The 22,044-nt window shown below is 54.5% G+C and overlaps 1 protein-coding gene across 2 annotated transcripts in view; it reads left to right on the forward strand.

The window, feature by feature from the left end:
* TXNDC16 (thioredoxin domain containing 16) overlaps positions 1-13,353 on the forward strand; it is a 42,519-nt gene extending 29,166 nt beyond the window's left edge. For both annotated transcript variants that reach the window (XM_076345755.1, XM_076345756.1), the window contains exons 17-21: positions 1,198-1,282; positions 5,730-5,868; positions 7,454-7,614; positions 9,189-9,379; positions 11,221-13,353. In XM_076345755.1, coding sequence (XP_076201870.1) covers positions 1,198-1,282; positions 5,730-5,868; positions 7,454-7,614; positions 9,189-9,379; positions 11,221-11,504 — 860 coding nt within the window. In that variant the 3' untranslated portion in view covers positions 11,505-13,353. The remainder of the gene's footprint in view (positions 1-1,197; positions 1,283-5,729; positions 5,869-7,453; positions 7,615-9,188; positions 9,380-11,220) is intronic.
* The last annotated feature ends 8,691 nt before the right edge of the window (positions 13,354-22,044 follow it).

Genomic DNA, 22,044 nt, shown 5'->3' on the forward strand with positions numbered 1-22,044 from the left:
CAGTTGTGATATGATGGTGAACGTTATGAGGAACACTAAATAGTGTCTGAATGAGATCTTATTTAAGTTATAAAGCAACATATATCATGGCTGTATCTGAGATGTAACCTTAACTCTTGGGAAAACCTGACTTCTCCAAAGACTGTGCTTTCTCAATCTCGAGTCGGAAGAGCCTTTTTTGTTGCTTTTGATTGCTCAATGTAAAGGGGGAGGGGTGGTGGTGTCGAAATCCGCCCCATTTTCACCCTACCTTTGGCAGCAGCGGTTTTGATCTCTGATCTGTAACTATTTTACAAGCTCGCTCACTGTGGCTTGCATGTTCTCACAAAGCTTGCCTCTCCCGTGGATCCAGCTGCCTAAAACTCAGGATGTTTTATAAGGGCATAAACCAGCTCTGGAGTCAGCTTCGTTGCGGGGCTCTGCTCTCCGTCTCTCAGCACGGATAGATTCAGCTGTGATGGATCAAGAGAGCCCCAACCCAGTCCTTTCCTCCCCATCCTCTACCTGACCTCGCCGTCTCCGTAAGGCGGGTGGTGGACCCCAGCAGCCGCTGCACGTGGGTTTATGCTGAGCTGCGACGGCAGAGGTGCTGCCCTCTCTTTGCAGCTGCACGAAGCGGTGGAGCATGCTGTTTCTGCAAGGCATTTAGCTTTTTGATCCTCCCTGTCCTAGCTGGATGCCTGTAACAGACCCTGCCTGCTCTGAGGAACTGGATAAAACGAAAAGACCCTTGGGGGAGAGGTTGGTTTATCTGCTGGGCACTTAGCACTACTCCAGTTAAGTCATCATCAGTCATTTCCACAAGGTCACTGGGATTTATAAGATTTCTATTTAGACATAATTGGTCTCCTGTTTCTAAGAACACTTATGGACATTAAGTCCTTACAGACATTCCATTTTCCATCAGCTCCTCTGTCGTGCAGATCCTGGAAACTCAGTGCTGGTGGCTAAAGAGCAAATACTGTTCTCGTACTAGGAACTTTCGTTCCGATCCTTTTGGCCGCTGCCAGCTCCTCCTCCCATAGCCTGGGGCCATGAGGCGCATCCATTTCTCATGAGCCTCTAATGGTAGTTTTGTTCCCAACTGGCAGTTTGCTGTGGGAGGGTGTTATGTGTGCAGTCAGCGATTTGGTTTCCAGGAGGAAGCTGACACTTCTCTTTCTATTGTTTATTTTTGTATTTTTGTCTTTTTTACAGCCAGGGAAGCTTTCGAAGAGGCAGGAAGCATCTTAAGTGGCCATGTAACGATGGGGATGTATTTTGAAGATGATGCCTTGGCTTTGTAAGTTGTTTCTCTTTTTCTTTGGTGAGAATTCAAACTGATCTGCATTTAGTGAAAGCCAATGCCTACAGCAAGTGTCACTGGCCATGCTGAGTGTTTAGCAGCAGCCCCAAACAGCTACGAGTGACTTAGTCCTGTAGGGAGATTGGTCAGGACTCAGCCAGAGAGAGAGAGAGAGAGAGAGAGAGAGAGAGAGAGATGCCCTGGCTCTGCCACTGATTTACAACCTGTCCATGGTCAACTCGTTTAGCCCCGGTGTAATGAACGGCCATCTCCCTTCCTGCTGTTCGAGTTCACTCTAGGTATCTTCAGTCCTCCAGCCGTGCCAGCCCCCCATGCATCTGTTGGGTTCCTCATACAAACAGGACCAAAGTTATATGGGGAAAAAAATCAGGCTGGAAAAATGATACCCTCTAGCTAGGATCAGTGTGTGAGGAAGAAAAACCGGTTCTGCCCTTCTCTTTCCATCAGGAAGAAGTGACAAGTTGTTACTGGTCTTCCTCTTTCTGCGGTCCCTTCACCTTCTCATCTCCTCTTCCCTGCCCTGATGCTGGGAAAGTGCCTGCCGAGGTGGGGATGGGGAAGGGGAGCCTAAGAGGATTGCTGCAAAGCCAGGGGTGTAAATGTGAGCCTTGCTCTGATGGTTGCCCCCAGTTGCCAAGAGCAGCCAAAGGAGAGGCTGCTTGTGACGACTTGCCGGCTTTCTTGGCTAGCAGTGGGGTGGGCATTGTGTCTGGGTGCGGGAGAATGGTTTGAAAGCCCTGAAATAAATGCTGTCTTTCCATGGAGCTGCTTTGGCGTGGAGCAGACGACCTTTCTGCAGCCCTGCGGAAGGTGCTAAACCCCTTCGGTCTCATCCAGCTTCCCGGGGGGCACTCGCATCTGGCTGTGAGATGTTTGCAGCTGCCAAGGGAGTGGAAGAACCTACCTCTATCTTTTCACCAGTTAATCTTACCGTGGCTCTTTTTTTTCTTGAAAGATGTGCCCACCCGTTTCCCCCCCCTTGGCCGGAGCAAGACATTACCACCGTTTCCAGACAGAGCTTTGGGGTGGGTGCACCCTCGTTCTGGAGGAAAATTACTGGAAAAATATGGCAGCCTTCCTCCTGCAAATGTGGTAAAGGCGAAGTCCAGGCTTTCTTGGTCGGTTCCTGATTGAATAAGATCATCAGCTGCGGCCGTAACTTTAAGCCAGATTGGAGCTAATGGGATCTGGGCATGTATCAGTCCATGTGCTTAACTGTGTCATTAAGACTCGCTCCGGCAAGGGGCAAAGTGCTTTGGATTAGACTGCGAGAGACGCTTCAGTGCCTATAAATGCAGCTAGATTCAGGGGGAATCCTCAGCTTGTCCTGGCATCTCATTTCCATCAGGAATTAGCTATCAAGGCAGAGTTAAAAATCCCAGAAGGTCCTTGGCCTGTTTTCGAGGTGTGGGTTTAACAGCCAGTAATGCAACAGTGAATTATTTTCATTAGCTTCTTACAGATGCGATGCATCTCTAACGTGTCTGATGAGACGTGGGCATTTTTGTGGTATGCACGGAGAATAAAAATGCAAATATCTTGGTAGTACATCTCCATTAACCAAACTGTGCTCAAAGCACCAGCCGTGGTCGGGTCTTAGAGGCGAGGCGGTGCTAGGCTTGTTCAGTGCTGGGGTGGGAGACCACTGGGTGATGGCAGTGTCACGGCAGAAGTCACAAGCAGCAGCATCAGGGTGAAAAACCTGACACCCCCTCCCCAGCTGAAAGGCTTTTCTCCCCTAAGGACCTCAGCCCAGCTGGTAGAAGGAAAGAAAGCAAAGGAGGGCAGGGTGATCTTTCTTACAAAACAAGGTACCGGTAGAAAAAGCCTGTGTTCTCTCAGCAATGACACACGCAAGAATACACCTCCATCCTCCTGCTCCAGCCGCGGTCTGCAGCGTGCTCCTGTTTAGTTGGAACAGTTAATACAGTTTATAAAGATATTCAGTCTGCCAAGTTTGGATTTTGGCTGTGATTTGTGGGTGAAGCTACTGTAGGTAGATCTGTAGATCTTCTCAACTGTAAGTAGAAAAGTAAACACTTACAGGAATTCCTTATGCAAGAGCCAGGCTCACTTCCCTTCTTAAGAAAAGAAAAGCTGTTCTTCTGCTAAACGCTCAAGGAGGAAATGTTCATGGTTCCCAGGTCACGGAAAACTGAGTCCCCTCTTCCCAGAGAAAAAGGTGTACAGAATACAGAGTGCATGTTGTTAGCAAAACTCTTTGCTCAGCAAGCACCTGCTCAGTCGGTAACTAATGAAAAGAAAAAAAGCGTCAAGAAATGCTTTGAATGAAGTTATTATTTATTTCTCAAATGCTTCGGTGTCTCAGATTCCTGCCAAGTATTTGTTTGCAGATGTTTTTGATTTAAATGCAAGTCTCATATTACCCATCGAATGCCCCTGCTATATAAATAGAGAGCTGTCGTAAGCAACAATACAACCACTTGGTAGCAGTAAGATGAGAAGTGATTTCAGTTAGACTCTAGCTATTAGATGGGGAATTTGCTGGTTTTCTGGCAGTATACAAGAAACTTCCTTATCAAAGGCTGCTGACCAAGTTGATGTATTCAGACATAGGGAGCAAGAGTCCTTACCTCCTCTGAGACATGATCAAGGCGGAGAGTCTCTTTAAAACCTGTGGAAGTTTGAGAAGTTCAAAATCCCAGAATTTAAAAATTTTCTAGGGTTTTCCCGTTCTTAACCGATGGCAAATACAGGTTAGTTTGAAAAACAACAGAGAGGAAAGTTAAGGATCTTCCTAATAGCTCAAAGGGTTCCCAGCCACGGCCAGAGGTGTGAGACTCAACTTCTTTGAGTAGCAGAGCTTGGGAGTCCAGACGGAAAGGGGAAAGCTTACAGGGCTGGATTTACAAAGATAAATCAAAAAGAGCTGAAGTGGCTCGGATAAATCCAGGGACAGTTTAGCAATGGATTCACAACATTTGAAGGCTTCAGGAAAGTCCACGGACATTCATTACCGCTGCTCTTTATCGAGACATCAGTGCAGATCTGGGGTGCCCCTTAGAAATTTGCGGTGGGTGTATTACTTCCCGACAGATTAAGTGCTGTGACGGAGGAAGTGAAAAGCCTACGTATGAGCTGAACATCATGGAAACGTCTTATCTGCAGTTCCCTCCACTCGCTTTGTCATTGATGACCTAAAACACCAAACACTGAGAGTTTTAAAGGAAATTTGAACAAAGCTCCGTCCCATTCAGAACTGCTAAAATAAGTGTCCAAACTGAACTTGCCTGAGCAAACCATGGAGGGAAGTGCGATAGGTTGTAACGTGACTTTTCTACGAGCTGCCTTTCATTAAAAATAAGTAGTTTGTTCTGCAGCAGGCTGAGTCTGTGTTGCATCTTTCTCAGATGGGGGGGGGGGGGGGAAAGACGGCACAGATTACTTTTGAACGGGAATCAAAGGCTTTCCACCTCCCCACCTCCCCAACCCAAAACGTCCTTACTCCTCACTCACTTCCCCAGCAATTCTGGTGTCACAGCCTTTGAAAAATTGCCAGCAGCCTTTGAAAAATAAACTACAGACACCCCCAAAAAAACTGTTGAGGCAGCTGACTTCCTCCATCGCGCCCTTCCTCTGGGCACTGACATCTGGAGCCTTCAGGACTGAAGTTCCTCCAACTTCCAGAAAATTGCTCTCCCGTCTTGGTGTACCCCCTGCCCTTTCATTGCTCAGACTTCTCCTATTTTTGCTCTTTTCACCTTCTCAGCTTTTCTTTAAATACCCTTGAACCCTCTTACCAGCAGAACATTGGGGAACAAAGGATGAGCTGGCTTCTCCACCAAGAGTATACGTCTGCAGGCTCTGTGTGTTGCTCTAACGCGGGGCTGGACTTCAGCAAAATTGCCCGTGTTCACCAAGCCAAAAATAAGATCTCCTGGAGCTTATTTTGTGTAGGTTGGTGTCCTTCGGATGGAGTCTAAGACCTTCTGTTTGCTATGGCTCGGGAGGCAGAGTGAAGCGCTGGGTGGGTATTTGCACCACCTAATCTTAGGTGTGAAAACGAAAGAGAAGTGCCAGCAAACAGTTTAGAAGGTGGTGGTTTGGATTTTCCCTATTATTTAGCTGCTGATGTCTTTTTGCAGAAGAAAGTGCCGTTTGTGTGCGTGTGTATATTTAGCGTCTGGTGCGAGCTGGGTAAGTGCTTGTTTCAGAAGGGGACGAGGGAACACGTCGGCCCCATCTCTTCCCCGTCTAATCAGGACTGCGCAGGGGCTGGAGAGGGGGTGATGGGGAACGTGACCCTTTCCTCCTGCAGGTGCCTGTGCCTCTAACAGCAGCCTTTGCCCTCCCCTACACCCCTGTCCCCGCTTTTCACCATGGGGCTGCCAGCTCCGCGTGCAGCAGATTTGGTGCGTGCCAAATCTCCCGGCCAGTTCTCGTTACCATCCCTCTTTTTCAGATCCCGTAAATACGCGGTGTCTCCCCCAGCCCTCCTCCTTGCCAGGAGCGGAGGTCGGAGCGTGGAAGGCATCGCTTTGTCCAAGCAGAGCGCGCAGGACATGGTGCGGACGATCAGATATGAATCGCTGGACATTTTTGTAAGTAAAAAAAAACCAAAACAAAAGTGTCCTTTTTCCGTTGCGGTCGTTTGCAGGAGCCCTGATTATAGCGTGGAGCTGTGCAAAATAAATACATTTGCTCATTATTTCTATCATGCTGTTACGTTTGGTTTTAAATTTTATGGCTTGGATCAGACAGTCTGGACCGAAGTCTGCTGTTTGCTGTGTGGTCTCGTGGGAGGAGACCCTGGGAGTCAATCGACTGGCTTGTGCTCATAGTCACAGACTCACTGCTGTGGTGGCTTGGCCTCTCGCAGAGTCTGCTCCCTGCCTCTTGCACATGCCTTTCGGAGTCTCGTTAGAGCCATTTTGGGACCGGTACTGTTTAATATCTTCATCAATGACATAGACAGGGGGATCGAGGGCACCCTCAGCAAGTTTGCAGATGACACCAAGCTGAGTGGTGCGGTCGACACGCCAGAGGGACGGGATGCCATCCAGAGGGACCTGGACAAGCTGGAGGAGTGGGCCCATGTGAACCTCGTGAGGTTTAACAAGGCCAAGTGCAAGGTCCTGCACCTGGGTCGGGGCAACCCCCGGTATCAATCCAGGCTGGGGGATGAAGGGATGGAGAGCAGCCCTGCCCAGAAGGACTTGGGGGTACTGGTGGATGAAAAGCTGGACGTGAGCCGGCAATGTGCGCTCGCAGCCCAGAAGGCCAATCGTATCCTGGGCTGCATCCAAAGCAGCGTGGCCAGCAGGTCGAGGGAGGGGATTCTGCCCCTCTACTCTGCTCTGGTGAGACCCCACCTGGAGAACTGCGTCCAGCTCTGGAGCCCTCAGCACAAGAAAGACACGGACCTGTTGGAGCAGGTCCAGAGGAGGGCCATGAAAATGATCAGGGGGATGGAACACCTCTCCTGTGAAGAAAGGCTGAGAGAGTTGGGGTTGTCCAGCCTGGAGAAGAGAAGGCTTTGGGAAGACCTTATTGCAGCCTTTCAGTACTTAAAGGGGGCTTATAAAAAAGATGGGGACAGACTTTTGAGCAGGGCCTGTTGCAACAGGACAAGGGGTAGTGGTTTTAAACTAAAGGGGGGTAGATTCAGGCTAGATATAAGGAAGAAATTTTTTACGCTGAGGGTGGTGAAGCCCTGGCCCAGGTTGCCCAGAGAGGTGGTGGATGCCCCATCCCTGGAGACATTCCAGGTCAGGCTGGACGGGGCTCTGAGCACCCCGATCTAGTTGAAGATGTCCCTGCCCACGGCAGGGGGGTTGGACTAGATGGCCTTGAGAGGTCCCTTCCAACCCGAACTATTCTGTGATTCTACAACACGTGGAGCTGGGCTGAGCTGGCCTTGCTTCTGCCTTCTCTGCTCACACCCCTTCATATCAGAGTGCACAGCTGCTCATACAGACTTGGCTTGCGATGGGCAGGGTTGGGCGTAGACATCTCTAACGTCCACCAAGATCCCAGCACCCACGCTTGGTTTTGAGCTGCTTGCGTTCAACATGGACCCTACAGCCTTGTTTAGCCCCTGCACCCCTCACGTAAGGACAGAAAGTCTAATTTTGTCCTGCTCTCTCCTCCCCATAAACCCCAACTTCTTGTTTTGATGTCTCGCAGCCAGAAATCACCGTGCAAAATCTGCCCCGCTACTTGCAATTCAGAAAGCCCTTCCTCATCTTGTTCAGCGATGGTGACATCAGTCAAATGGAAAGCAAGGAAATGCTGAAGCTGGCAAAAGGAAGACCCCAGGAAGCGTTTGTGGCTTGCTGGTTGAACTTGTAAGTGTGTAAAAACCTCTTTTCTTCTTTCCGTTAGCTCGCTCTTAGCATTGAAGGCAAGAAAAAACTGAGCCTGCAATTACTGAAAACACTGTCTAGCTGGTAATGTGGTTACTTGATCTGAAGTCATCCTGAGTTCGGAGGTCAAATCATTTAGCAATGATTCAGTATGTGTGCTGGGCAGCTGCAAAATCGCATGACCAAGTAAAATTAGTTACTGTTTAATTGATTGCAGAAGTAATTTTCAGTAGAGTAAAATGTTCTCAAAGACATTGCATGGTAGCTTGACCCTGCCTCTGGTGTTATTTGTATTTTTGTCCCATGTGGGAGAAAGAAGTAAATTTGCCCTCCTGGAGGGTCTCATGGTGATTTTTCCACCGGCAATTAGAGGGAAGCACAACAGGGCAATTACTGATTGTTGACCGGGAGAAAGAAAGTTTTCAGAAGAAGGGACAGCCAGAAGAAGCCCCATAAGGCAAACTTAAAAAAAATTCAAGAAACAAAACGAATCCAGGAGCTAAGAAATAGAAAGTTGTAGGAGAGGGGATTTTTTTTAATTCTCTCCTCCCTAGTTGCTTTTTCAATTTTTAGCCTCTGTTTGTTTTGCCCCAGCCCAGAGACACCTCACTGTCTTAATCATAACGTGCTTTGAAGTCTGGGAAGCGCCTCGCAGCGTGGGCTGAAGTTTAACTAAGGGGGAACGCACATGTTTTCAAAGAGAAGACGATTTGTTTGCCAGTAATGCACAAGAAACGAGAGCCCCTGGAACTTCCCCACCTACACATCTGCCTTTGTTCTCCCTTCCTGAGAAAGAGCGAGCTGTCCTTCGTCAGAGCGAAGGGGCAAAGAGGGCAGAATGTGGCCACTGGCTCGGAAAGAGCAGCATAGTCCTAGAAAGAGGACCTCATTCCCATGGCGAGAGCCGGCTCAGACCTCGAGGATCACTCTCGGCCTGAAAATAGTGCTGGAAGGACTCAGCATCTTCGTATGCTTGCTGTCCCTCCATCTCGATGTCCTCTTCTGGCTCTCTGTGTCACTTGGGGAAGTTGCCCTTCCAGCTCCTCGGGCCGTGGGGAACCACACAGCAGCTGCCCAGGGGCCGGACCGCCTGAGCACAGCCCTCCGCACCAGCTCCTGCCTTTCCATCCCCTGCGGACTTGCTGCAGCCCTGGGGCGGTGGCAGCAGCTGGGCTGGAGGGAGCTGGTAGCTCTCCCTGCAAACAGGGGCTAACCACAGGGGGGGCTGCAGGATCTGTCCCGCTCCTGTCTCACCTGTTCTTAAACACTTACGGTGGAGAACATTCCACACCCTCCTACAGGGTTTGCTCCAGCTCCTCCTGCTCGAGGATTTCTTTGCACGTCTAATCTGCTGTCCGCTCCCTCTCCGTTGGATCCTAATGGCTTGCTTAAGGCATTAAGCTTATAAATAATGCAGTGAGCTTCTACAGCTGTCCCGCAGGCAAAACTGTGTGCTTTGCTGGATGTGGCCCAAGGGCTTTGGTGCTCGCTCGGCTCTCAGTCCTGTTGTGCTGCCAAACTGCTGGTGAGCAAGTTGAATCTCCTCTTCCCAACAGGAAGAAGACGCCAGTGGGACGCGGGGTCCTGAAGGCATACTTTGCCAGCATGCCTTCGCTGCCTGTTCTCGTCTGGGTGAACCTTCATGCCGGGGGTCAGGTATTCAAGTTCCCATCAGAGCAGTCCATCACTGAAATGAACATCTTGTCTTGGCTGGAGAAGCTAAAAGCAGGACTGGAGATTCCCAGCAGTAAGTGGACACGCGTTTGTAATGTTCCTAAGCGTGCACTGTTAGCTCCGGTCTGTTTATGAGAAGATCCTACGTGCAATAAATTGTCTGCCCTGGAATTTAATGATGGAAAAACTAGCTATGATAGTTTGAGCTGGAGAAGTACAAATAGTCCAGCCAGAAGAGAATACCCACACTCACGAGTTTGCTTCGGGACTGTTTAATGTTCAGAGCCAGGCGTGAATAGTTCTGAATCGACATCTCTTCCCTGCGATAACCCCCAAACCTGGCTGTGCTCTCCGATTCCTGCAAACAGACCTCCTGAAACACAGCTAATAAAAAAGTCGCCTGACTCCCAGTCATCAGCGTAAGAAATAGCTGCTCTTTAGGTGCCTTCCAGCATTTTTTTGGACAGGAGAGGATAAGGAAGCTGGTGCTTTGCTGTGGTCTTTGGGACATAAAGGGTTGGCTTGTACCGTGAAGCTTTTCACTGCGTCCCTCCTGCCTTGATCAGCCCACTGAAGCTTTGGAGGAAGGCGGCACAGATATGCCTTCCTCATGTGTTATGCGTAGCCATAGGTGCTACAGGGTTCTTCGAATTGCCGGCTGCCAGCCTGCTCCAGGCTCCGGAAAGGCAATGGGGTTGACTCCACTTGATCCTTGTGAATTTTAAAACGAGCCTTTCAAAGCAAGTGTTTCCAAAAGCTGGCATCAGCCTGGTGGGGGAAGATGTGTAGGCTCTTGCCGGAGCTGAAGGCACCATTTCTGACCCAGTAATCGCTGGAGAACCCCGTGAGCCAGCTGTCCTCCCACACCTCTTTCCATCATAGAATCATAGGATAGTTTGGGTTGGAAAGGACCTCTCAAGGCCATCTAGTCCAACCCCCCTGCCGTGGGCAGGGACATCTTCAACTAGATCAGGTTGCTCAGAGCCCCGTCCAGCCTGACCTTGAATGTTTCCAGGGATGGGGCATCCACCACCTCTCTGGGCAACCTGGGCCAGGGCTTCACCACCCTCAGCGTAAACAATTTCTCCCTTATATCTAGTCTGAATCTGCCCCCCTTTAGTTTAAAGCCATTCCCCCTTGTCCTGTCGCAACAGGCCCTGCTAAAAAGTCTGTCCCCATCTTTTTTATAAGCCCCCTTTAAGTACTGGTAGGCTGCAATAAGGTCTCCCCGAAGCCTTCTCTTCTCCAGGCTGAACAACCCCAACTCTCTCAGCTTTTCATCGCCACTGCTAAAGGCACCTGGCTGTCATTTCGGTCTCTAGATAGGGACTTTAGTTTTCAGGGGTGTCAGATGATGCTGACACCACTGCTGATGCCCGAGCAGCTCACTGCACGGCCGCGGGCTGTGCCAGCCATCGCAGCCTCCTTCCTCAAGCTTTTAAGTGCTACGAACCGTGTGATCAGTCTTAAAAGCATAAATTAAAGAGCATCCTCACGTAATGGGACCGCTTCCTCCCCGCACAGACAGCAGTCTGCCCTCACTCCTGACGGCGTGTCGGTAATGCGCAGTCGTTAGCACAGCTATCTGAGACCCGAACGGAACATCCACCCACTGGTGGACGGACACCCAGTGCGACCTTTGCAGTGGGTGTGTCTGAGGACAGAGGGACCCTCATAGCCTTTGGGGAGCGGAGCCTTGGCCAGCTCCAGTAAATATTAAAACACACTTGGCTGGTTTAATTTGGCTGGCGTTATTAGTTTTGGAGGAAAGAGGGTGATCTTTAAGAAACGATCTTTAATTTTGCTTTCACTAGAAGAGCAAAAAAAAGCCGTAATTCCTTTGAAAGGGAAGTGTCCGTGGAGTGGGGCTGCGTAACTCATATTTATTAACATGGGACTGTGTTCGCTTCTCAGGTACCTTGTCTGAGGAAGACTGGAAACCACCTCTCCCTGCTTACGACTTCCTCCAGATGATGGAGACGGCCGTGCCCGAGCTCCCCCTCCACACCTCCCACCGCCGCGGGGACACGCCGGAGCGGCACCCGCCCGAAAGCCCAGGAGGGGACACCGCTGTCCGGGAGGAGCCGTCCCAGGAGACCAAGGCGGAGAAAGTCGGGTCCCCTGGGAGGGACCTGCGGGGGACAGCCCCGAGGCTGGCGGCAAGGGAGAAGCAGGGCAAGAGACACAGCAAGCTCTGAGAGCTGGGCATCCCCCTGCCCGGGGCAGTGAAAGATGTGGGACGGTGCCCAGAAAACCCTCTCACTTCCCCAGCCCTCTGTGAGCCTTTACACCAAGGAGAGAAGTGCTTTTAGCTGTAAATTAATGGTGATGGGATAAAACAGCCCCTAAGTCTCAGTGTGAGTTCCCTGCCGCAGATGTGCCGGTTGTTCTGCGGTGGCTGTGGTTTCTGATGCCAGAAGCATGTCTGTACACCCCACACCTTGGCCCCCCCCGGCTGCTGTTGGGATTGCAATTCACAGCAAGCGGTGAGAGCAGATCTGCAGGGAGGTTGCTGCGAGGGAGCTCAGCCCACCCCGTAGCTGGGGGAGAGATGGGGTGAGCTCGCCGCGCGCTGGAGGCTCGCCCACGCGACGAGCTACGCTGGAAAAGTCGAATCAGCACGGCCCTGCTCTACAGTTTCTGTATGTCTCACATGGGCGCTTCGGTTGCCCCCGAGCAGGAAGGGGTGAGTGATTCTAGGATGAAAAGCACATCTCTCTCCCCCCGGTTGCAGTAGCAGCTCTACTGATGTGTGTCGGCAAGCCCTGCTCTCGAAAAGAGGTTACATCTGCACCGTAACCGTGCGGAGCTGGGAGGGCAAGCGTGCCACCCACTCCAGGGCTGCTTAAACTGGCACCCGCTTGTGTTTACACCTGACTTGTGAACCGAATTCGTGAGCATGTTCATCCTCAGGGGGGTAAGAGGAGTATCTGCTTAAAGCAGTTTTGTTACGAAGGCCAGAGCTCAGGTCATCACGACAGCCGTGAATAGCTGGGACAAAAGTCTGCCAGCAGATCCCAAGGGCAGGCAGGTTGGAAGATGGCTTTGCTCAATGCTGGCATTTTCTTGGTTACAAGCCCGGGGGGTTATTTGCAGCCTTGATTTTTCTTTGCTCTCGGTGACAGCAGCGAGGTTGGTGCCTCCTGAGCTGAGGACAGTGCGGGGAGTGAGGTCCGCAGAAAGACCAGCGCTTTGGAAACAAGGGGAGGGAGATGAAGGACAAGGCTGGCAGTGCTGGGGACAGGCTATCCCGATGTGGGATGGAGCTGCTTCACATCCGTATCTAGATGGGGAGACGCAGGGCCTGCGGAAGTGGCTTTCCAGCCTCTGCTCCTCTCCTAGGGACAGCAAAAGGTCTGTCGTTCCTTGCTGGAGAACCTGAGCCTGCAGAACAGCGTGGGCTGCGGGCTGGGGAGAGCCGTGTGTTTGGAGGGAAGCTTTGTCTAATCCCACCCATGCCATGACGATCTTCCCACCCCCTTCAAGAAACATCTGCTCCTTTCCACAGTACTGCCAAGGTGTGCCGGGAGGGTCGGATCCTCCTCACGGCTCTGAAGTTACTGGGGAGGGGAAAAATTGATGGTAAGGAACTGCTGAGAGCATTGTAAAGTCTGTATTTCTCATCCTGCAAGCAGCCCACATGGTTGGGAGTATTTTGAAATGCCCAGAAATAGACCATTAGTCCTGGGCTCTCCTTGAAGCCCTTAATTGAAACAGACCATTTTTGGACTTAATGACAGCGTTAGAGCCAAAATGTATGTATTTAAAGTAATAAACTGTAGTATGCAGATCGGAGCCTGCCATGCAGCCAAGTATTCCCAAGGGAAAGCGTAGGTCAGGGCGCGAACAGATCCTCCGTGAGTTCCCGTCATTCCTCTGCTGTATAAGGCCGTTACGCTGCGCTCTGCGAGCTGTACGTCGGTCGTTTCCCGTCCTGTCCCTAATGACGCCGCTGCTGCTGTTGCAGCATCGCTCTCCCACTGTGGTGCAGGTGAAGTGCGATATTCGGGCTTCTCGTTGATGTCTTAAATAAATTCTGTATCCCAAGTACAGTCAATCTGCATCTGTCTCGGGCGCGGGGTGTTGAGCGGAGGGGCTGGTGTCCGGGGCTGGGGTGGATGCAGCCCTACGGGAAGGCTCCCCCAGCCCGCCGAGCCCTGCAGCAGAAGGATCCCTTCCTTCAGCAGGGTTTCTGCAGCACGAGGAGCGTTCCCGCGGCCCCGCTCTTCTTGGCCGCGGGTCCTTTTTCAATCGCAGCCCTTCTCTTGTGCAGCATCGGGGCAGGAGCTTGTCACTAGGGGTCAGTGCCACATCTCGGTTACGGCTGCAAAAATTGCTGCCTCTCCCAGTGCTGCTTAATTGATGCTGGAGCACTGCCACCCCCAAAGCGATGGGGGGGGGGGTCGGGTATGGCTATCCAGTGGGGTCTTGTGGGGATGCTGGTGGCTGAGGGACTCTTTGCTCCCGGGGCAGTGGCCGTAGCGAGCCTGGAGGGCTGGGGAGTCCCGGCTCTGCAGGCTTCAGCCCCGACATCAACAGCGGGATCCATCGGCCCGAGCCTCCCGGCTGGGGTTGGGGGTGCCAGGAGCCCTGAGCCAAGCCCAGCCAGCGGGTCCCTGCAGCCTGCCAGCGCAGGCGCCTGCGGTGACTTGGGGAAGGGACGTGCTTGTCCGTGTCCCACCGCTGCTAGCGTCAAACTGGGTCGGCAGCCGTGTTTGCTGGAGCTGCTGACTGCGAGCACGGGCGCGGGTCGGGGTCCTGGACCACAACAGGGTGCGCGGGCCTGGCTTTGAGTTTGTTGTTTGGGGTTTTTTTAAATGCAAAATGCCTTTTTCATTGCGTAGCACAAGCAGGCACTTAGGGAAATCTGTCGAGGCATGTATGTGCCAGGATTTGTAAATATATAGGGAGAAAATGTTAGGGCTATTGGGGACAGTTTGATTGTGGTCTGCATCCCACAGCGCACTCATTCGCTGGAGGAAACACTCCCGCACTAGGTTGTTTTTAATAGCTACGGCTCTGAGGACAGACCGGCACGGAAAGAAATATTCAGTGGGCGTTTATGGCCTTGAGTGAGGAGCGAGTCGGAGGAAGGGGAGCTCTGGACCTGGGGGGCAGCTGCGAGGGACGGAGTGCATCCCGCCCGGCTTGAGGAGCGGGATGCCGTCCTGCACGCACCCCTCGGCAAAGAAGTGGAAGGCAGCCAGCGATCGCGGGGGGACTGTGTGCATACCTACCACTTCCCTCTGCCTCAGCACGTACTGATGCTGAAGTGAGGCAAGTTCACAATGAAGGCTGATGCTGTCAGCTCCTTTTTCAACCATTTAACACCAAAAGGCACGTCTGTTTGGGTAAACCACAGATCTACCTCCCTCCATGGCACTACCGAGGTACACGCTGAGCTGAAGAACTGGTAGATTTCCTGACTGATACAGTATTGACTATTTACGGCTTCAGACCAAACTCTTCTTTTGATGGTGCTTTATTTCAGCGATATGCCAAAGGTAGACATTTGCACGTACTTCATGCACTTTGGGAGCCTTTCAGGGGGTGTTTATATGTCAGTGGCTGATCAGAAGATAAAATGACACACACAAAAAAAAGAGGATTATGTGCTTGTCCTGGAGAGCAAAACAACTTAAATTATTGTCCAAAACAATAGGAAATTCCCCATGCGCTGTGGTCTGACTGGTCTTTTGCCATCGTCGATGAGCCCATCAGTTAGGAGGGAGGAAGGCTTGCAGCAGCAGCGTGAGGGAACGTTAAGGGTACACGTTGTGTTTTCCATGTTTAAAGAGCTTTCAGAGGAGGTGCCTGCTGCATGGCTGGGCCAAGGGGTGGTGGATTGAACAGCATGAAAGCCCCCGGGGACCCGGCTGCGGGACGGAGTTTCCCATGCCATCTGCCGCCCTCGGGCATTCGGTGCCAGCTGACTCAGGAGCTGGCACGCTCCCACTTGCTCCCACGGACATCTCCGCTGGGTGCTCTCCAAACCATGGGACATCGGGAAGCAATCACGGCGTTTCTCCCGGCTTTTCAGCCCTTTGAGCAAAACGAGGAACGGTGAAAGACAAGTCCTTGCGGTGGAAGGTGAATTTTCCAAATGGGCTGTTCTCAGCCCATCCCGGACCACTGACGGTCACAGTCCCTCCCGGTAAGCCTCGCTCCGTGGCCAGGCTCTCATCAGGCTCTGCCATAGGGATACAGCCGCAGGATGGCGGAAGAGAAGGCTGTAGCAGGCAGGAGGCAGGAGAGGGCATTGCCTCCGGGAGGGAGATGCTGCAAGGCAGGAGCGGGGGCACGGGAAGGACACATCTGCCTGTGCGCAGGCAGCTGCCGCGCCAGCGGTCCCTGGCAGGGCTGCCAGGATGTGAAGCAGATCTGGTAGGCTGGCTTGTGTCTCTTGGGCTCATCGGTTCCTGGTGCTGCGCGGGGACGGCGGGTCTGGCAGGGCTGGGGGACGGCGGGGATCAGTCACTCCATCCGATCTGGTGGTTCAGCCTGGCAGAGATGCTTTCCCTGCCGCCACCCAGCGGGGCAGGTTCCTCTCCAGCACGGCCTGGCCTTGATCCCTGCCATGGGGCACCCTCCCCTGCTGCAGGGCCCTGCCGGCAGTGATGGAGCCGCGGACGGGGCTGTTTGCCCGGAGTTGCTGGGTGAGGCTGGTCTCCTGCCGAGGCTTTCTCAAATTGCCTTGGGCAGGCGGACGGCCAGGCCCAGCCCACCCTTGGGGGCACCCAATTTTACAAGGGTGATGCAAACCATCCTGGTACCCTGGGGCTGTGATCCCAGTGCCCTTGGCATTGCCCGAGGAGACAGGAGAAAGGTCCCATGGCTAGGCAGTGCCTGGGGTGGTCCGTCATTGCCAGCAGGTCCCCCTGCCCAGACCCAAGCCAGGGGATCCCCGAGACCATGCGATGCCCTTGCTTGCCCGCTGATTTGGGGCAGGACCGGTGGCTGAAGCACGGTGGTGGGGAGCAACCTGGGGGGAATCTGGAGACAGACAGGCAGAGAGACGTTGGTCCAGGGGTGGGACAAGAAGCGGTCGGTGCCATATTGGCACGGCTGGAGGTAGCAGGGGAGCTGCACTGGGGAAGGGAGGGTGCAGGGGCAGGATAGAGCTGGGATGTGAGATAAGGTGTGGCGGCTGGGCGGGATGGGTTTTCCTCATTGCGTAGGGTGGCTCTTCCGCCTGGCGCTTCCATTGCTAAAAATACAGCCGCGCTCCTGGTGCAGGCCCAGGGCATGTACCCGCAGCACCCAACCCCACACTGCCCGCGGTAGCTTGCAGGGTGGCCGTGATGGGGTCTCCATCCCTTCTGCTCCATGCTCAGCATGGGCAGGGGTTGGGTCTCAAGGACGCCACTGGCTCCATCCTCCTGGAGCTGGGGATTGGGATGGAGCCGGGACAAGCAGCCCGAACCAGCTCCTCATAGAACGCCTTCTCTCTGTATTTTTCCTTCCCAACAGAGAGGTGCTCCACCTCCAGCATCTCCTTCTGGAACTACACCCACGGCTACAGCGTCCTGCTCTGTCCCCGAGCTGGGTAATGCGGGTGTCCACGCAGGAACCTTGCTGCTCATGCCGCTGGCCAGTCAGGGTGACTCTCACACCCAATGGGTGAAGTCAAAGACCAGCTGGAAGAACAGCAACCACAATGGACAACCCCTTCACAGTGTCCTTCCCCCCACACCAGAGCGTGGGAGCCTCCGGGGTTCATCAGGGCTGGGAAGGGAGTGGAGGTGGCATGTCCCCTGACGCCACATCACTGGCTCCATTGTTCATTGTTCCCTCTTGTCTCGGCGGAGCTGGCGTGGGGACGGGAAGCGATAAGGGGGGAGAAGGCACCGCTCCGGTTCCTGCTCTCCAGCAGGTTATTTCCCCGCTCGCCCAACCTCTCCTTAGGTAAACTCAGCGCTTCGCCTCCCCTGGAGTTTGCTTTGCTCTCCCACACTCATCCAGCACGGCACAGAGCCCAGGGAAAACAGAACGGCTCTATTAATAGCCCATGGGGTTGCCAAATCCCTTCTGTATGTTGAAAGAGTGGTGGTGGCTGCAATACCGTGATTCAGCCCTCGGTGGTAACACATGGGCCGGTTCCCCAGCGGGGCTGTGCTGGGGGGGGTCCCAGCTTCGCTCCAGCCCTGGAGGGCGATGCTCGGCTCTCCGGCGGGGTGGGGAGGTGGGGAGAGGCCTTTGCTCCATCGGCCGGGGATTTCTCCGCTTGCTTGCAACACAAATAGTCGTATCGCTAAACTTGGTGTTGTTCCTCTCTGTTGGCAGCTGCCCAAGCTCATGGGCTGGACTCACTCTGCCCATGAACCCACAAAGAGTAAAAACCGGGAAACCCCCCGGTGAGGGCAAAACCATACGGACCCGTGGCTGCGGCTCCTGGCACCCAGGGCTGAAACAGGCTCTCGGGGATGAAAGCCATGGTGTCCCTGGCCCTGCCTTGCTCCATGAGTGATCCTGTCTGGAGGAGAGCGGACAGCAGAGCCTCTCGGTGCAGTGCTTGGAGCATCCTCTCAGGCCCCTTTTGAGTTTTAAGTCTTAGGGTCTTCTCTCCTGCAGCTGGGCTCGTGAATGACCCATGTTGGGGAGTGGGAGCTTTGTCGGGCTGGGTTACCCTGGAGAGATTCTCTGGGTGACCCTCTGTGCACCCTGGACCTGCTGTGGGGAGGTGGGTGGGAGAAGTGGCTCGTGGGGAGAGGTGGGATCCTGGACATGGAGGTACCACGGGGCTGCGAGAAGGATGCTACGGCTGGGAGAGTTCAGCTTTGCGCAGCAGTGAACAGAGGAGGGAGCCCCAGCTGCGAGCGGGGCCAGGCACCGACACCAAGGCAAATATTTGGAAAGGCAGTTACTGCCCAAACATAACTGCAAATGCTTTCAGGAGCAAAGCCAGAACAGTGTCCCTGGGCAGCGGCCAGAGTCCCCCGGCCCAGGGCAGCTCCCAGCGTGGGGGACAGAGGTAGGGCAGGGACGTGGCCAGCGCCTGGCCATTTATTACCTTTCCTGTGCCGCTGTGTGGGGTCTGTGGAGCTTCTTTTGGCTGAACTGTTTGGAGACACCCCATCCCCATGGACCTGGCAGCTGAGGAGGTGAAAAATAGCCTCTCCTCCCTCGTTGGTACATGGATGCTGAAATGTGGGTACCAGCATCCAGACGGTCTCCTTGTTCGCTCCCAGGAATCAGCACCTTTAGGTTCAAATTCAACCTCTCTGTTTAACTACAGCCAGGGGAGGATATTTGAGAGCCTAAAGGGATTAGCACCAGCCAGGGAGCCTTAGGCAAGGGGTCCCTGTCCCCACGGACCTGTCCAAACCTGAGGGCAGCAGAGCTGGAGCCAAGGCAATAGCTCAGCCTCATTGCAGGGGAGCCAGATGTGCTGCTGGCAGCTGCCTGCGGGCCAGCCCAGGACCGTGAGCACAGGCTGTGACTCACCAGCCTTTCACCAGGCAGCTAATTGCATATTTGCAATGCCGGGCAGCCTGCTCGCTCCCCCTGCGTTTACAAGCCCCCGGGGAAAAGCGGGGTGCATGAGTCGCCTAGCCAGGTGCAGAGATTTCGACCCCATCATGAGACATCAGCCCAGTGTCCGGGTCACTCGGGAACTGTCTGAGCTCGGAGGTGGCAGGGAGGGGACTGTCCCCGCCCCAGGGCTTGAGCAGCCTGATTCCCTGGGGACTGAGCTGCCCTGGGAATCGGCCCTGCACAGGAGGGCGCTGGGGTGGCTCACGGGGACACGGGGATCCTGACAGAGTCGTTCCAATGAAGTATTTCCACCGGAGAGCCAGTGTGACAATGGCAGGCTTCAACTGAGCTTCAGCTCCGTCCTTGCCAAACACCCAGGTGGCTCCAAATCTTGTCCTCGTGTCCCCAGTCCATCCCCAGCAGCAGCCCTGCCAGGCAACCCTGGGGTGGGACACGCGGGAAGCGCTGACAGCGACTGTTGCAGCTCCGCTGCCACCAGCTCCACTGGCAGACACCCCTCTGGGGTGGGACCAGCCGGCAAGGAGCCAGGCACCCCAAGCCGGGGGTCCGGGCACAGCCTGTTTGAGGGCATCCCGCCAAGAAGCATCCTTCAGTGCCCGTGGGTGGGTCCGAGCTCCCCCGGGGGCTGCGTGTTTTTGGGGGGCGTAAGACGGTAAAAGCTTAGGGATGCAGCAGATCCCCACTCCAGACACCTGGCTTGGAGCTCCAACCGGCTCGGAAAACCTCAGCCAAAGCCCCTGCCTGCTCCCGCTGCGCCGAGCAGGCAGCGGCGACAGGCACTCGGGACATCTGGGTATGGTTCCTTGCCAGGGTGATGTGCCCAGAGCCTTAATCCTGCCTCTTCCCAAACCGTCCCCAAGTTTCCACGTTTCCCTCCCCAAACCCCCACCCGCTCTCCCGGAAGAGCACAGCTCCCGAAAGGACACGCGGTGTCGAAACCCATCTCCCGGGTGTGGGAATGAGCTAAGATGACAACTGGGGTGTGAACGACCGCGGTTTGACTGTTGGCCACCTTCTCCTGCTGTGGTCCCCACCCTGGTGGCACCCATCCTTCCTCCTCGTGCTGCAGGCAGCAGCACCCGCGGGCAGGCACCGCTGCCTGCTGCCAGCCCTTTGCACAGAGCTGGGTTTTCCCTGCGGTTAATTGGCCATGCTCTGAGCCATCCCCATGTGCAGACCCCGGTGTCCAGCCTCCTGTCCCCCCCGTCGGTGCTGTGTCACCACCCCCTCCTGCCCTTAATGAAGAGCATGAAAAATACGAGCTTGCAACCCTCTAATGCACCACCCTCAGGGGCTCTGGTTCCCGGGGGACACGGAGGCCAGCTGAGGACCCCAAAGGGACAAATCCCAAAAGCTCCAGGTCCCTCTGCCTCTCCTGCAGCCTCTTGCTCTTCCCCTCGGCTTGGGTCAGAGGGAGCAGTGAGGCACCACAGGCTCCGGGTGCAGGCAGGAACCTGCTTCATTTCTTCTTCTTCTGTGCAGAGGACAGACTGAGCTCCTCATCAGAGCCTTCCTCACCAGGGACGCACTCAAAGTGCTTTTGAAGCCTTAATTACATGCTGGCAAAAGCTGTGACTCCACATCAGGGCTGGCTGTGACATTCGTGTGTCCCTGGGTCCCACCTAGCTCTCGGGCAGCGCTGCTCCACGTTCCCACTGATCCCTGTCCCCGGGGGATCAGCAAAACTCAGAATCCATGAAGAAAAAGCCACCAGAAACCCAACCTGTTCATTTATCCTCATCCCACGATCGGCAGCGGGGTTTGAGTCAGGAGCTGGGGATGTTTGTGGCTGCCAGCTCGGCCACAATGCCGCAACCTCAGGCAGACAGACGTTGGAGCAGGGCTCAGAGACTGGTCCCAAGGGGCTCGGAGGTCCCAGCACCCATGCTGGGGATGGGTCACCTCCTCTGTGGCACCCTCACCAGCCCCAAGGACACCAGGACGGCCATCCTGGGTCGGACCAAGGCTGTTTCTGCAGCAGAGACCGACAGCAGCAGCATAGGGCAGGACAGGGTTGGCATCCAGCCTTGCCTCTCCCCGTCCATCCGGAGGGACACCCAGCCCTTTCTCCCAGTTTGCAACTGGTGGGTGCAGGGCTTTCTGCATCGGAGGCAGACGGGTCCCTCACTCCCTGTTGCCTGGTTGTGGCGGGGCTGGGATGCCCGGCAGGGACTGTCCCCCGTGCTTGGACTGGGCAAACGGGGATCTCCCTGGGAGCGAAGCAAGTCAGGACAAAGCCGGGCCAAGCTGTGGAGAGTGAAATGGGAGGGTGGGAGCGTGATTCAGGCTGTGTCACCCCAGGGCAGCGCTGCACCGGCTGGAGGAAATCCCTCTTTATTCATGGCCTGGGAAGTCCTGTGGCTTACCGGGACCACGGTGACCCAGCGATGCCACCCCACAACAGAGAGGGCTCTCGGAGACGGGGCACGGCCAGACACCAGCGTCTCTCCCCGGCTCGCCTGCAGCCTGGCTGCGGAGGACGCAGCAAGGCAGCGAGATGCCAGGGGTGACATGCAGGTCGCCAAAATTATGCATGGGCTGAGTAAGAGAGAAAGCCGGGATTTTTCAACAGGAGGAATTTGACTCTTCCTTTATCGCAGCCAGGAGCACAACACGATCCGTTTTAAGGACTCAGCTCCAGCTGGGACGAGGTCTCAGACATTTTACTTTATCTCTGCAGTCCGATTCCCAGGGAATGGGAAGGGCTTCACAGCACAACCCAGCCGTCCCCGGTTCCCCGTGGCAAAGCTTCAACTATTCCCCTGGCAAGCTGTATCCCATGGTACCGGAGGAGTGGGGCCAGCTGGCTGCTCTTCCCAGCCTTTTCCCCGTGCTGACAGCCCCAGCACCCCAGCACCGCGTCCCCTGTCCCTGTGAGGTGGGTTTCCCACCCGTGGGTACATCCCTGGCTAGACCCCGAGCTCCTTGCTGCGGGGTGGTGGTCCCTTCGGAAAGGGGGTAGGTGCATTCAGGGGGGCTGGGTTGGCTCTTGCTGACCGCTGACCATCGTCAGCCGAGGTTGCTCTGACTTGCCCTGTCCTTGGACTCGTTCCCTAAGTCCCAGCTATTGTCTGCTGATGGAGAGAAGCTACAAAGCTTGAGAGACCTCCAGTGTGAGCCAGCAGGGCCAGCCTTACATTCCTCTCTCCTAACGGGCTCCCAAAGCAGATCTATGTTTTTAAGGATACGAGTTAAAGCCATTTAATCATAACCCTCCTGCTATCCATTTCCTTTGGACCTCCT

The sequence above is a fragment of the Aptenodytes patagonicus genome, chromosome 7 (genome assembly GCF_965638725.1).
Source record: "Aptenodytes patagonicus chromosome 7, bAptPat1.pri.cur, whole genome shotgun sequence".
Classification (NCBI taxonomy): domain Eukaryota; kingdom Metazoa; phylum Chordata; class Aves; order Sphenisciformes; family Spheniscidae; genus Aptenodytes; species Aptenodytes patagonicus.